General features: G+C 34.6%; 1 protein-coding gene across 1 annotated transcript in view; it reads left to right on the top strand.

Moving 5' to 3' along the window:
• The first annotated feature begins 307 nt into the window (after nt 1-307).
• Nucleotides 308-17,624, top strand: part of LOC132152623 (polypeptide N-acetylgalactosaminyltransferase 13) — a 70,192-nt gene continuing 52,875 nt past the window's right edge. Inside the window, exons 1-2 of the mRNA XM_059561385.1 lie at nt 308-727; nt 4,973-5,217. Coding sequence (XP_059417368.1) covers nt 5,076-5,217 — 142 coding nt within the window. The 5' untranslated portion in view covers nt 308-727; nt 4,973-5,075. The remainder of the gene's footprint in view (nt 728-4,972; nt 5,218-17,624) is intronic.

The raw sequence follows: 17,624 nt of genomic DNA, 5'->3' as shown, positions 1-17,624 counted from the left end.
CATGGGAAGTTCTAATTGAATACAAAGGGCACCCATATATATAATCGTTGAAGGACACCATTAATTTTGAATTTTATTATTCAAAATTTATATTATTATATTATTTATATTATTATTATTATTATTATTATTGTTATTATTATTATTATTAATGATATGATTGGCAATAATAACGACATGTATCAGAAGTGCAACCATCGTCTTTTCCTCAGCGAGTGAGCTGTCATAAGATATAGCATGTACCAGATGTCCTCAGCACACTTGCGCATTGGTGTCTTCAGATGGACACGCCTCTTGTCTCCAGTCATCCTAAATCCCAAATAGCCCAAACGGAACGATACCGACATCACATGAGACCATTCGTGAGAGCAGACAAATGTTTATTCAGAGGAAGACATAACCCGAGACCTGGCATAGCTCAAGTTTTCGCATCTGATTCCGGAGATGTCATCTGGCCAGTGATGCAGTGAGCTGAATGCATGCAGCATCTTTTCTCACAGAGAAAATGCTGAAAGGGACAGTTCGAGATTTTTTGGGCTAAATAAATCCGGCCTATTATTTTTATTTGTTTATTCATTTATTTTTTAAAACGGCACTATGCCGTTGTTCGGTGTTCACATTCGTAACAAGAGACATGCATGAAATTGTATAATAAGAGGAAACAAACGCAACACGTTTTTGGCTGGTCATCAGGGGCTCAAGGTGTCATTCAGCCTTCATTCATTCAGTAAGTGTCTTTGCCTTATATGTTAAACACTTCCTTAAGCAATGAGTGCATGTGTCAGCATCTGTCCTGCACGACCAGAAACTAAAGACAAGCTTAAAAAAAATAAACAACTAATGCAGGTTTTCATTAATTCATTCATTCATTCATTATGGGTTAACATTTAAACTTGCGCTTTTGGAGCTTGTTCAATTTGCAAATCCGCATTTATCACCATAGCAGAATTCAAATTTTAACCAATTTCGTATTTTTTATAAGTGACTGAGAAGTGATGAGTGTTGATGTTTAGCACGTGACAAATACAGTGCTGTCGCTATGCTAAAAATAGGCGTTAATTCAGGATAATTGGATCTTAGACAAAAGTTGCCGTTCTTAGATAAACGAAAATCAAAACCTTTTTGAACATTGTGAACATTGATGTTTAACAAAGCAACTAGCAACAATATTTTCTGTTGCTTTGTTAAGCATGGACTTTTTTTTTTTTAAAGATACAATATAACCGAAGCATTATTTTTGTTTCCTTGTAACTATAAACTATTTCTAAACTCCAGCTTTATGTCAGTTGGTGACTTTTCTGACATTCTGTGTAAGACCTCGTGTCATTTTCATTTATTGCTTGCACAGTTTGCTGTATGTGGTTGGATGATTTTTATTAAATTAGATTGATTTTTATTTATTTATTTAGTTATTCATTTATTTATTTTTTTGAATGTTTGTTCAGAAACATAATTTTTATAACTTCCCTAGCTATCATTTATTCAGAGAAAAAAAAATAATCAAATAATTTTCAGATGTTGCCTTAGGCACCTGATGTAATCATTGTTGTGTGTCTTTTCCATCTTAATTTGAGCCTCTAACCCTAAAAAAAAAAAAAAAAAAAAAAAAAAAAAAAAAAACACTAGCTTAACTTAGCTCTAATCTTTTACTATTCTAACTATTTTTTTATTTTTATTTATTATACAATTAATATAAGCAAAAAAACAAAAAACAAAAAAAAAAGAAGAAAGCAAAAAAAGGCCTCGAACAACAGCTTGCTCTATTAATTTTCTATTCTATCTGTTTTCTATATAACTATATATCTGTTTATATATAAATACTACATGTACTGCATTAAACTAAATGAGACTTTTTATAGCACTTGCATATCATTCCTCTCTTGTTGATTTTGAGTGCTTCCATTGTCCTCTTTTGACACTTCGGATAAAAGCATCTTCTAAATGACTAAATGTAAATGTGTGAATCCTAATAGGTGTGTGTCATCTGATCACATCCCTGCATGATGATCTCACTGTTCTTATGTTTGCATGTGTACATTTATTCAATTGCATTATTAAAGCTACTTGTTCTGTGTGAGTTCTGCTTATATGCCATTGAGACAATGACTTAAAATAATGCATAGCTAAAGTCACTTTGTTACTAGTAAACTCTGTCAAATAATTACGGCTCCAAATGAACATGGTCTCATTTGCTACAACACTGTGGATAACAGATTTTGCACAGGCCCAATGTTTAGTGAAAGCCTCTTAATTACAATCCAATCAATGCTTTCCTTGGGTTTTGAATTTCAGGAGACTAATAATAATAATAGCTTAGACGTAACTGTACACCCCAGTCTGAAGGGCTGAGTTTTTAGACTTTAAACCAGTCTGCTAATCGAATCTATAAAATAAATCAATCAGGGTGGACATTTAAAAGCAAAGGAGCCTGGAATATTTCAGAGAATTCAATTTCACACTTATTCTTTTATTATTTTTTAAACTGGTCAAAGAAAATGTGATTATAATAAAGTTTACTAATTTTAACAAATCAAACCTAATGGTACCTAGGTGTTACCTTTTGAAGATATATTTCTAGTTCAACATGAGCTCACAGCGTTTGGGACATGCTGTTTTATCACCACAGTCAATCAAGCAAAGGTCACGTGTACAATAATGGACTATTGGACAGGATAGATGTAAACACATTTTAACACATTATTTCAAAAGTACTGCCGCAGGACCTTTCTGCAACACTTAATAACTTATGTAAGCCCTTTAACAAGCTGCACATTTCTGTTTTAACCATCTGGAATTTCTTGTTCAGTAGACTTTAAATAAAGTGTACTGCAAACGTGGTTGTTGTTTATTAAAAAAAAAAAAAAAACTGAGGGCCAAATTCTCAAATAATTTTCTCTGGTAATCAACAGCACATCACAGATGCTGTCCATACTGTATTTTGAAGATGAACTATTATATATATATATATATATATATATATATATATATATATATATATATATATATATATATAACTATTTTTAATAGTAGCTGAGTTGTCTTCAAAATAGTTTAGTTTCTAGTGTTCAGCATTTTTTTTAAGTAGTGAAATGTAGTGCAACTAAATGCTGCATCTCTGTTGTTTATAACAAAGGGTTTGCAATTTTACAGCTAAGCTACCTGAGGCAATAATCAAATATAATGAACCCTTCCATATATTTAGTTGTGTGCTGTGCAAGTCTAATGTGGAGTCCAAGCAAAGTTTATAGGTGTTTACTGTTTAAGTCGAACCAATTTACTGCATGAAATTCACACACATGGTTTCATAAGAAAGTCCAATTTAATTTGTGCAATTTTACAATTGCTATCTATGGAAGCCCATTTCCAGCACTGAATAAAACATATATAATATATAATTGCGGCTTTTTATCTCACAATTCAGACTTTTTTTCTCATAATTGCATGATACAAACTCACAATTCGGATTTTTTTTCGGAATTGTGGGACATAAACTCGCAATTGCGAGTTATAATGAACATATCAATCTTTTTTTCCCCTCAAAATTGGATGGTAACTCGCAACTGTGAGTTTATATCTCACAAAAAGTAAATTGCGAGATATAAATTCGTTATTGCAAGAAAAAAGTCAGAATTGCAAGTTTTATCTGACAATTGTGACTTTAAATCTCGCAATTCTGGCTTTATAACTCGCAATTGTGAGTTTATATATCACAATTCTGAGAAAAAAAGTAGAATTGTAAAATACATAGTTGCAATAAACTTTATATATTTATTTATTTATTTATTTATTATATTCAGTGGCGGAAACGGGCTTCCATCGTCATTTTCTTATAGATTCAGTTTTTTTTTTTTTTCTGTCATATTAGCTAGGGTAGACTGTTGGTACATGACGGGTAGCTTGTATCTTGTGAAACTACACTGGCAGACATAGTGTGTTGTTAAACACTTAAAAATGTTAATTTTTTGACTCATTGGAAATACATGCTTGTTGTCATTATAATATTACATTGCTTCTCTCACATTTCACAATGCTTTCAAAGAGAAATGTCGTGAAGCTAAAAGCACATTCTGTTTTATTTGAAAAAAAAAAGGAATGTAAAATCTATCAACATTTAACTGTTAGTTGTTGAATGTATCCCAGCAGTTCGGAAATTAAATGTCCCATAAGTGCCACTAAAAGGTTTATGCTGTACCAGGTGAGCTACTGAGCATATAGTATTTACAGCATCTTTCAGCAGGTTAACCAGCCAACCAGCCAAATCCTGTAATAATTCACCAGAGAGAAATTAGAATGCATATTGCAAAAACATGCAGTGCTTTTTGAATTCTGAACACAACAATGTGTGAAATTTCACTTTCAAGTATTTGCATTTATATACTACCTGCAAACTCTATAGATGAAAATTATTTGTATGAGAATAGTTTTAAAGCATCCACATTTTACGACTAGATAAATGACTCTGAACAGAGAATCAGGGTTAATATCAGACCTGCCTGTTAGATCAGACTTAAGGCCCGTTCACACCAAGCACGATAACTATAAAGATAACGATTAAGATATAGTTCTAAAAATCATTCTCAATATTAAAGAATAGCGGAGTCCACAACACAACTATAACGATAAAGGCACAGAGAAACAATATCGTTGGAATCACTTTCAGAACGATTTTTTTTTCTGATGAACGATAAAAACATTGCTAACCAATCAGAATGAATCCTGCTGTAATGAGCTCGAGAATTTAAAGCAGCAGACGCGCGTCTGCTTAGAATACACAAACAATATCGTTCGCTGGTGTGGACGATAATATCGTTATCTTTATAGTTATCGTTCTTGGTGTGAACGGGCCTTTAGTCTTTAACTCAGTATAATATTTTGATATGAATCTTTTCTAAAGGCTAAATTAATAGTGTATCTGGCTCTGTGTGCAAAGAAGGATCCAATTCATATGTGTGTCTTTCTTGTCATCCTTCAGTGGGATGACGTCTCAGTGTGTGTTCTGTCACATCGCCCCCTGCCCCATCTCCTGTGTCCCTCTCAACTGTCCATTCGTGGGGTCCTGACGCCAGCAGGGGCCCATGAGACGCTTTATATACTGTAAGGTGGTGCTGGCCACCTCTCTGGTCTGGGTGCTAGTGGACGTCTTCCTGCTGCTGTACTTCAGTGAGTGCAACAAATGCGACAACAAGAAGGATCACTCACTCCTGCCTGCGCTCAGAGGTGAACACACAGTTTTATAATTTACCTGCAGGAGTGCAGGTGTCCACTCTTCATACTTTCTACCTATTGAGCACCTGTGCAGATGCGATAGCTTTGTGGGCAGAACGGTGACAAATATTGCCTGTGTGCTTTGGGCGTCCTGAGTTTGAATCCCTGCTCGCGGATAGAGCCCTGCATTTCAGCCTGAGCTTGAAAGGGCCCGACTTATTTATGTAGTAATAAACAACACGAGACTATGATAGCACAACTGTCAAGACGGGCTCGCACGGTGTTAATTGTCCCCACCAACAGCAGTAGCAGTGAGTGTGCCTTCAGTGCAGCTGGAATAATTATAGAAGAAAGGAGGACTGGATTAAAACTAGGGCTGCCCCAACTAAAGATTTTATTAGTCATTAATTTAAGCCGACTGACCACACGTTTATATTCAATTTAATTACTAAAATATGTATCATAATGTAGCCTATATGCTAGCTTATTCTGCTTCCAAATATGGGCATAAAGCTTGTGGCAAAACACTGACAAAAATAATGAGTATGCATGTGTTGGGAAAAAGAAATAGTAAGGAGATTAATATTAATCAAATAAGAGATTGTCTATTAATAAACTAGCATTTTTTTATTTCAGTTTCGGCTGCAAAGATAAAGCTGACAATGCTGACTCACTATCCTTGCAGTGCAGTGACGTGCCTTTAGAGCATTTTCATACGGATTACATAATGGGACATAAAGTAACACTTTAGAATACTGTTTCTTACTTACTACATAACTAATAGGGAATTATTGAAGAACTAACAGGTGATTATTCATTAAGACTTAACTACTAAGGAAGATGTGTTAACTAATCAGTATGTAATATAGTTTTATGATTGTGTTAAGTAACAGATAGCTAATCAATAAATAATGAATTCTGTCATACCTACTGAAGAACTATTATGAATTATCTACTAGTTAAGGTTCAAGAAAAATAACTATGAAGTAACTAATAATGAACAGTTATATGCAAATAATCACTATTATAATCAGGCTGTGGCCCACAAATCAAGTACTTGAGTAAAAGTATGTACAGATACCCCAATAAAATATTACTCAAGTAAAATTATAAGTAGGTATGTTCATTTTCAAAGTTACTTGAGTAAAAGGCCAAGTACAAAGTACTACTACAGTTGCAACTTTGTTAAAGTCCACTTATTAGCCTATAATGGAAATGAAATATGCATTTTGTTTGCTTCTAAATGTTTAAGTTTTGATTATAAAATGTTTGTTAAATTAGTTTAAATGTGGGCAGTATGCATGTTAAAATTGAATAAAATATGAATTATCTGATAATTCTTTATTAATTACTAAAGGGTTCAATATATTTTCACTTTAGAATAGACCTGCTGTTTCAGGATCGAAATAAGTCCAGCAGAATTATTTGATAATTATTTATTAATTACTAATGGGTTCCCTATGTTTTCACTTTAGAATACTGTTTCAGATTCTAAGTAATTCTTCAGGAATTATCTGATAATTCTTTATTAATTATTAATGGGTTCCCAATATTTTCACTTTAGAATAGGCCTAATGTTTCAGGTTCAAAATAAGTCCAGCAGAATTATTTGATAATTATTTATTAATTACAAATTGGATACCTGTATTTTCACTTTTCCTCAGGCTTTGCCTTACATAAAGAAACTGAATTAATGGTAATGTGGTATATGCTGAGGAGGCACAGATACAGTACTGTATATAAAATATTAAAACTAAGGTAATTATCGCAAGGCACTGGAGTCATGGTGGGGTTCCTGTTGGAAGCTGATTTCTTACAAAACACACTCAAAAAACAATTCACTACACAGGCAAAACCTCTGTAAAATGTATTGCATTTATTAATATTGCATTTTTATACTATTACAACTGCTAATAACTTTTATATGAAAGGATCACAATTCAATGAAATTGTGTATACTGTTCATTAGTAGTTACTTCATAGTTATTTTTCTTGAACCCTAACTAGTAGATTATTAATAGTAGTTCTTCGGTAGGTATGATAGAATTCATTAGTTATTGATGAGCTAACTGTTACTTAAGATAATCATAAAATTATATTACATACTGATTAATTAACACATCTTCCTTAGTAGTTAACAGTAGTGAGTTAAGTGTTAATTAAAAATTACCTGTTAGTTCTTCAATAATTCCTTATTAGTTATATAGTAAGTAAGATACATTTTTTTTAAAGAATAGAATTACAATAGAGAGGGTAGAGTTAGAGGGTCAGATAAAGATGGAAGAGATGTGTTTTTAGCAGATTCTTGAATATGGCTGAGGACTCAGCTGCTTGGATTAAGTTGGGATAGTAATAATCTATATCTCTATAAATATATTTATCATGTCATTGAGGCAAGGACCCTATATGCTATGTTTCGAGAAAGTGCATCCTGTTTGTTGTCTTTAATTTACAAAAGCACAACATTTTGTTGATATTGTGAATGTAGACAAATAAAAGTAAACCTTACTCATGAGCAAAAATGAGCGTGTTATCAGGGGGGGAAATGAAAGTAAATCACGCTGCTGCCTCCATGTCATGAAGTCAGTGGTGGACAGTAATGAAGTAGCTTTACTTCGTTACTGTACTTAAGTAAATTTTTCAAGTATCTGTACTTTACTGGAGTAGTTTTATTTTGAGTAACTTTTACTTTTACTTCACTACATTCCAAAGCATAAAATAGTACTTTTAACTTCACTACATTTCATAAAACATATCATTACTCCCTATAATATATCACGTGCTCCGACACGCAGAAGCGGTGTTTGATTCATCATGAACGAACTGAGTCTTTTCAAAATAAACTTAAATCGGATCACAAATTGCACTAAACGATTTGTTTACGAATTAGAATGATCCGATTGCAGCGTACTGTCTATGGATTGCAGCTGTTCTGGAGTCGACCACTCACTGATTCAAATGAACCGTTTTAGTGCGAGTCTACAGAAGTAGAAGAGCGCGCGTGCGTCTGATGTGGCTAAAAGTAAGTTACTAATGTCGAAATTTTGGATTAATTATTGTAACTAAAAATCATATTTAGGTCAAAATTGTCAGTTGTTTGGGAACTAAATCCGTTGTAAAGAGTGATCTATTTAAGCCCACTGAAATACTCGAGTGCAGACGATGCAGACACATCAATTTTAGGTAAAAAAAAAAATTAAATAAAAAAACAAACATCAAAATTACACAGATTAAATACAATAACTCATGCATGTTCAAATTCCCCGCTGCCGTAATGTTAACAGTTTTATTAAAATGCTACCAAACCCCTATGTGACGTCTGTTTTTATATTGTTTATCAACAGTAACGTTTGGATTAACTAGACGAGTAGACAGACATGAATATTTATTCATAACCGTACTGAAAATAAGTAAATATTGTTAGCTGATGCTAACTGTCTAGCTAACAAGCTTGCTGGTGCTAACTTGAGGTAATTTTTATAAATAATGTCCAAATATTTTTATTCAACCACCTATATATATATATATATATATATATATATATATATATATATATAGATTACATCTGGGGAGAAAAGAAAGGATGTGATGTTCAGAACATGGTAACTACAGTAATTATCAAAGTGGGAAGAGATGCACCCTGTTTGGCCAGGGGTGTTTTTACACCACAGACAAGGTTTGAGAAGGAAAAAATCCAGTGGCGTAGCCATCTTTTCAGAAGTGAGGGGGACAGAAATTATATATATATATATAGGCTATATATGTTGGCTATATAACATTTCTTTAATCTATATAGCTTACCAATCAACAGTTTTTGAACAGTAATATTTTTTATGTTTTTAAAGAAGTATCTTCTGCTCACCAAGCCTGCATTTATTTGAGTAAAGTACAGCAAAAAACAGTAATATTGTGAAATATTTTTATATTTAAAATAACTTTTTTCCCTATTTGAATGTATTTTAAATTGTAATTTATTCCTGTGATCAAAGCTGTATTTTCAGCAACATTACTCCAGTCTTTAGTGTCACATCCTTCAGAAATCATTCTAATATGCTGATTTGCTGATTATCAATATTTAAAACATGAGTATTTTTTTTCAGTATTCTTTGATGAATATAAGGATCCAAAAATTAGCATTTATGTGAAATAAAAAGCTTTTGCAACATTGTACACTATATATCATTCAAAAGCTTACTGTCAATATAATTTTTTTTTTTTTTTAAATAAATTATAGAAATGAGCACTTCTACTTAGCAAGGTCTCTTTTGTGGTTTCGAGTCTCAGGCCGGCAACACCATGACTAATGTTCTCTTGAGCAAGACACCGAACCCCCAACTGCTCCCCGGGCGCCGCAGCATAAATGATGCCCACTGCTCCGGGTGTGTGTTCTCGGTGTGTGTGTGTGTTCACTGCTGTGTGTGTTCTCGGTGTGTGTGTGTTCACTGCTCCGGGTGTGTGTTCTCGGTGTGTGTGTGTGTTCACTGCTGTGTGTGTTCTCGGTGTGTGTGTGTTATAGACTTGAAAAACTATATATTATTGCAATCGTATGTTTAATGTCTTCGTGTTTCCAAAACTTTCTGGCCTTTTTTTTTCTGTGTAAAAACTGCTTTCATACAGCAATAGCTGGACGCTTTTGCCCATATTAGGAATTTCCTGATATGACTTTCTGCGCGAGAGCGCCCTCCTATGAATGAAACACACACTGTAGGAGAGTTTAGCGCTCTGTGATGTTCATCTCGCTGTATTCTGGGTCCGAATAAAATTCAAATCATGTGCAGACTATCCTGTCTATATTTATTCACACCTGCTCTTGAAAACCTCTATGGGAGGAGGGGGGGGGGGTGCTGATTATGAAAATATAATTATATTTTCCTTTAAAATGTTCTTCCTAACTTCAGGCCTTATTATCATGTCATATATAGTCCTAACTGTGATGTTCTGTAAAACAACAAACTTTAAAATACTTTGTTCTTACTGGTGAAAATCAGATGGTCATCTCTGTTTTCTCTCAGGTACATCACAGTGTAAGCTTTCACAGTTAACATCACTATCATCAGCGTAGTCCATATCAACAACAAAAATATATCTTGACTCCATATAGTTGTTATTTTGGAAAAAATCCCAGGTATTTTGAGCAGTAGAATTATTAAAAATATGTGCGAATATAAAATTTAATTAAGTAGCCTTTATAAAATTTCAGTACTTTTTTACTTAAGTACATAAAAAATTGAGTACTTTTGTACTTTCACTTGAGTAAAATTGAAAAAGGAGTACTTTTACTCTTACTGGAGTAATATTTTATTATATATCTGTACTTTTACTCAAGTACTTGATTTGTGTACTTAGTCCACCACTGCATGAAGTAAGCACACTTCTCATTAAAGATTGGACTTTTTTATTAGTCCAACTGTTGGAAACTCTTAGAAATAAGAATAGCCATGCCTGTGGTGAACTTGAATATATATTACATGTTTTACACAATATGAGAGTAATCAGTCCTTTAATAGGCAAAAATATGTGTATATTTTGTTCTGTTTCTTTTCCTATTTCAGAATGAAGTGAGCTGTTCTAGCTGGCACTTCAAGAAACCAGAGAGATAAGATACTATAGTGTCTTGTGTCTCTTGTCTCTTGAAGTGCTCACTATCTGCCCAATTGCTACTGTTTAATCCAAATACTATCAGGTACATGTCCTCACTTCAACGCTTTGCCTGGTAAACAGGTTTTACTCATACCATGAGCTGCTTTCAGGTTTAGATGTGGTTCACCAAAAGCCATAATCACATTATTTCTATAATTTCTTTACAGCACAAGTACATCAAATCCTTGTTATGAATTTAGATTCTGTGGTCGGCTTGTTGCCTCTAATAAAGTGGACAAACAGGAAGCCAGTGTCTGTCTGAAATACAATCTGTATCCATGCATTCAGGATTTAATAATGGCAGGAAAGCTATTAGGGTATTAAACAGTCAGATGAGGCCTAAGCAGCCACAGTGCTGAAAGAGCAGGGCTTAGAAGCACTGCAAGCTGTTGGCTATTTATCCTAGATATTTTTTTTATGAGGTCCAGGCAGTTTGAAGTTCTTCTCTTATTGAGGTTATTGCCAGTGATAAGCTCAGCCCTGATGGTCGGGGGTGGTTATATATATAAGCATAGGATTTCATACATTTCAGCAACACACATATACAGTGCATATACCAAATTTTCATTTTTATGTCTTTAATTATTTTAAATATTTAGTTAATTATAGAGTTTGGCTAGCAAATATCTTAGATATAAAATGTGATTGCCACAGTACCTTACTGATCTTCTGATGTAAATCTTTCCATATTTTGCCTAATGTAATAAATGTGAAGAATAATTCCACTTTCTCTGGCATTTACACAATAGTTAATACTATTTTATAATGCAGAACATTCTGTAAACAAACAAACGAAACAAAACAAACACATTTTTGCCTTTATGATCGACGTTTGACAGCAATTTCATGTCCTCTAAATTAGCTTTTTAACAATTTAGCTTTCTGTATCTCACGATAGAATATCTAAACAAGCATACATAAAAAAATATATCTATATTATTTATTATTATATTATGAATATTATTAAGGTTGTAAACTTGACTTAAATATATATATATATATATATATATATATATATATATATATTTATTACATAAATTTTATTTCTAGTGCATGTTCTTTTTACTGTTTTTTTTTATTATTGTATTATTATAATTTTTTTTCAATATCAGAAGTTAAAGGGGACCAATTTCAAGAACAAGAAAGCAGTTTAAAAGAGACTTAACTTGGATTTTATTCTGTCCATAGCGCAATCATTAACATCTCTCATACATCAGCATCACAGTACATACTGTACATATGGACAGCACACACAAGTGGATGGTGGGGAGTTTGCTCAGAGTGGGAGGACTTCTTCATGACACTGTACGTCACTTTATTTTTTTATATTAAAATTATTGTGGACCAATGACGATTCTGAATAAATAAATCAAATAAAACATGTGCGGGACCCTGCTGTTCAGCTCAATTTTGATGATCTTAGATAAACTGCAAGCTGTAATTTTATGGACACTCTAGCTGCAGTTTACTTCACAAGTTTAACAACATTAAGTTGAAGTTAATGTGTGTAAACTATCATGCAACTGAACTGTCACTGTTTAAACATGTTCTTACTCTGTTCATGCTTTACATGCACATCTGTTAAAGACTGCCAATTCTAGTGCATTTACTTTTAACTTCACAGGCCGTGTCAGTGGTATGTGACCCATTTCAGATGATGCCAAAATTTTAACCACAATGCCTACATATACATTTTGGTAACACTCTAGTTTGGGGACAAATTCTAACTGATAGCTATTTGCTTATTAGTCTCAGCCTCAGATGTCATGCCCATGGACCATTGGCTGAACGTCTGATGCATACGGCAAAAGTCCCTTTAAGATATTTTCTATAGTCTTTTTTACTGCACACAAAATTGAAAACAGTCCGGGAGTTTCGAGGTTTTCATCAGATTGATTGAATTATACAGGATTTCTGGGAGATGTGCATGTCGCGCTCTTTAAAGTTCCGCCTGGAAACAAATCGGTTGCTTTATCTGTCAGTCACATGGCCTATGGGCAGTCCTTGGCCATTCATAGCAGCCAAGGTTCCCAGACTTATGCCGTCAGTCAGTTTGAAGGTACATGAGACTAATTTCTCATTAGCATGAATATTATTAGCATATTGGCTGTTAAGAAGTACTTATATAGTAAGTGCATATTAATGGCTTAATCTACATGACAATTAGACCTTTATCTGACCCCACACCTAAACTTCTTTACAACTAACTTGCTAACTATTAATATGCAGCAAATTAAGAGTTTATTGAGGCAAACGTTGTAGTTAATATTTAGTTAATAGTGAAAATTGGTACCCCAGACTACATTTTGACCTAAATTTGAATAGTTTGCTTAAAATGATTGCTAGGGACAAGTCAGTAGTCACTGGATATTGGTAGAGATATGTCCCTAACATCCCTATTAATATGAGGTTGCTAAGGTGCCTTGAGTGCTTTTAGCTGGTTGTGTGGATGTTCTAGTTCTAGGATGGCCCATGACAAAACAGCAACCCAAACACACTGGGAAAGGGTGCCTGTGGGATCATTTTTGCAAAATGATATTACACTGGTTCTTGTGCACTTTGCGACACTTCCAACATGTAACATCCATTGACTGGATATGAAAGTGTGTTTACTTTTACCAAAAATAGAAAGTTTTGCTTTGTGTAGCAAAAATAGATTCAGTCTACTTCAGGCTACATTCTGAATTCCATCTACTGGAGACAGATCTTCAAATATCCTATCTTGGGAAGATCATTTTGCTTTTAGTCCGTTCATGGCCTTTGATTTATTTTTAGCTTTAATATGCAGTAGTTGTTTTGTTGTTCTCTCTTTTAATGGCTGTAGTAGATGCATCACTTAAACAGCCACCTTAAAGAGAGCACAGATAAATAAATACCGTACTGGGATTAATGCAGAAATGCAGTAGAGAATTTTTGCCTCTCCATCCTAATTGCCACATCATTGAGTATACATCACCCTCTTTCCAGACTCCATTTTGAACTGATGATACAACACCTTTACATTATAATAAAACAAAATCAATGGTGCTTAGTGGACATCAATTATTAAATGCTCTTTTATTCATCTTTATGAATAACTGCAGAGAATCTCTTTAAAAAGTTCATATAGGCTCCATTCCAAAACATAATGAGATGGTTACATCTGCATCTCATTCCCAAGGCAGCATTCAAAAGGCTGGAATACACTACATGATTTTTGCCAAGACTTTTGCCCTGACTGAGTGAGTTTGCAGATTTTGTTCAGTCTGAGCTGACAGACTTCACAGAAAATCAAATGATGGGTAAAGACTCAGACTTTGATTCCATCCGGTCAGAGGATATCAAACATGTTTGATATTTTGCGATGATTTTAGAACACACTGGGCCAGATTTACTAAACTAAATGTGAGTGCGACTGCTGTAGGTTATGGAACAGAGCAATGGTGTCCATAATGGGACAATGCTTTCAGATTTATTTCAATGACATGATATTAGAGGCTGTCCTTGTGCCCAAATGGATGCTATTTTGGGGTTAAGCAGCTAAGACAGCAGTGTATGAGTGTGTATCAAATCCCCTGGTGTTCTGCTTTGAAATACTTTGAAGGTTGAAGAGAGATGTTCAGAAGCAGTGCTGCAGAATCTCATTATTGCTGTTATTGTCAGAGATCTTGATGAGTTGCTCTTTGTCATACTGCAGTCACAGCACTCCCTATGTTGGTGTGTTTTGATGCATGTGCAGTTTTCTGTCAGTTTGCATAAAGAGGGTTAATTGTGCCTAAAACTGTCCTTGCATATATCCCATCCTACCATAGATTTTCTTCTTCTTCTTCTTCTTCTTCAAAAAAAAAAGGTTTAAATGATTAATTTTGTTTCTGGTGCTTATATGTATTAATGTTAATTTCTTAGTAATCAGATGCAGGGTGGTCTGTAGAAGGGAGATGATTCACTAATTTCCCGTCCTTGCAGACATGTGCTACTTTAGTATTTTAGAAGAGCATTTTTTGTACCACAGGGCAAATCTCAAGTTTATTTATATAGCACTTTAACAATACAGATTGTGTCAAAGCAACTTTACAGTATTAAAAAGGAAAATTGTGTCAATAATGCAAAATTCCAATAGTAAACACTCAATTTTCAGTAAAAGTAAAATCATTGAATTCATTGATGTAATCTTCCAGCTCAGTTCAGTTTAAATAGTATCAGTGCAATCAAGTCAACGATATGGCTGGATATAAAGTGACCCCAACTAAACAATCCAGAGGCGACAGCAGCAAGGAACCAAAATAGTGGTGGAAATTATGATTCTTTCTAGAGATTCGTTCATTTTCAGTTCGTTCACCAAAACGATTCATTCAGAATCGTTCACTGATTCGTTCAGTGATCATTTCTTCGTATAACACAAAATATGCCAGGAGGTGGCAAAAAAAAGTGTATTATGTGTTATGTCTTTAGTCAACGAACGTATTCACTTATTACAAAAACTGATCTGACTTTAATAAAATGTGTGTATAATCGCATTCAATATATAAAGTCTAATTAAGTTGTTTAGATGAACATAGCACAAGGTTTTCTTTCCTAATTAGCATTTTAATTGTTTGGTCAGACAGTTTGTATATTATATATTCACATTCATAAATCGGGGATTAAATGTGGAGTTGCTAAATATCAAAACAAGAGTATGTGCACAGTACCTATAACTGCGCTTTGCATTTTCCGAGATTGACATGCTAAATGGCAGACTGACCCGGTTTACTCTCATTCATTTCGTTCACATACAAGATAAGCTATGTACCAGGGCCCGGTTCCCCAAAACATTCTTATCGTTAAGTAGTTCTTAACCTATTCCTTAACCTTATGGCACGGTTCCCGACACGTTCGTACGCTAAGTATATCTTCTGTAAGTCACACTTTCGTAAGGTTGGTCTGGACCATTCGTAGCTCTCTCTTAGCGTTAATTGAGCTCATGACGCTACTGTACAGCAGTCTTTAGACACCAGTGCAGCGAAGTACAAGTCAAACTATGGTATGTTGACAATTTTGTGGCTCAACAATGATTTTCTGTTATTTTTTAAGACTCATAATAAATTATGTTCGCTATGGATACAGGCCTATTTATGAAGTTGACTTTATGTGGTTACAGAACTAATAAGATGGTAATTAGCCTAGGCTTTTTCGTAATGTAATTAAAGCGAATTGGCAATCATTTTTTTGATAATTAAAATCTGGCAAACAATTTGGCTCTAAATGGCTAAGATCTTTAAATGGGTAAGCATGGTGGTGTCCAGTAAGCGACCAACTATGGCAGCGATCCAACATGTCCTTGTATTGAATCAAAGACGGAGCCGGACATTTTGCCTGACGTGGCTATATTAAAAAAAAATCCCCTCCCAAGACAACTCATTGTGGAGCAGCTGGACCTTCCCAGACCTGCGCCGGCCAGGCTAACGCGGCAGAATTCTGCTTCAAGCCCTGAAGCCCAGCGCAACGTTTTTTTTAATTATTATTATTATTTATTTATTTATTTATTTTGCTACAGAGAGATTCATCGAGGTCGTGGGAGAGGGCTACGGCCTAATCAAGACCTCGGTGTGGAGGTGTGTCCACACAGTCACCAACGCCCTTCTGCGCCATGCCGGGGATTACATCCTGGTGGATGGCACACTCATCCCTATCGCCAATCCATCAGTGATTGATCGGGAGGAAATATCGCGAAAGGGATACACGACCATAAACATGCAGGTTATAGTGGACCATAGGAGTGTGATCTTCGACTTGGTGGCAAGGTCCAGCAAAACTTCAAGTTCCCTGACGAGAAGCTTGGTGCCCTTGTTTACGTTGCTTCCCCAGCATATTTTGTATCTAATTCTCTCTCTCTCTGTTTATTGTAGATAGGTTGTTTTTTATTAAAAACATAAACCAATTGCAATCAATACCAAATTAAACAGAAGTAAATGCAGCTGCTTGCCAATCAATTCTGATTGTAAAGTACCTTACCATTAATATAAAAGTGTATTATATAAGTATATATAAGTGTATTATTTCATATGTCATTAATACACTTATTATATAAGTGTATTATTTCATAAGTCGTTAAACCCATGTCAAAAAGCGGCACAACGGGATGAGGAGGGTGGATGATTAGCGAGGGATACCCGGTTCGTCTAACCGTCACAACATAGCCTATCGTGTGAACATATTACTGACCATTTGATAATTAATTTATAGTCTATATTCTACTGATAACTTAAACTATGTTAAAATAAATGTTACTGTAATAATTTGAGGAATGTTTCATTTGCATAGAACGTGTAATCTTTCTTAACGCTGTAATGCACCTTCATGTGAAGTGGAAAATCGATTCATGAGCAATCGATGCCAACTAATTCAGCACCCTGACTTTGGACAGCGCTCTTGTAACGTCGGACGTAAGAGGCAGCGTGCTAAGAAGCTTCCTAAGGGACACTTCGGGGAACACACTTAGAAACATCAACAACTTTGGTAAGATATATCTTTCGATGTCTTCTTAGCGCGCTAAGAGTGAACGTTATCGGGGAACCGGGCCATGGTTGTTACCCGGTTCATTGAGCTGCGCATGCGCTGCTTATAGCGCCGCGCTGCTGTGAAGGGAGGAACTTCAGTGAACGAGAAATATGAGTCAGTGGATTACGTGAACGAGAACGATTCGTTCACCTAAAAGATTCTTTCAAAAAGAATGATTCGTTCACGAACGACACATCACTAAACCAAAACTCCATCGGCGACAGAATGGAGAAAAACCTTGGGAGAAACCAGGTTCAGTT

Source organism: Carassius carassius, chromosome 11 (genome assembly GCF_963082965.1).
Source record: "Carassius carassius chromosome 11, fCarCar2.1, whole genome shotgun sequence".
Classification (NCBI taxonomy): domain Eukaryota; kingdom Metazoa; phylum Chordata; class Actinopteri; order Cypriniformes; family Cyprinidae; genus Carassius; species Carassius carassius.
Note: the sequence above shows the minus strand (reverse complement) of the source record. Positions and strands in the feature narration are given on the sequence as shown.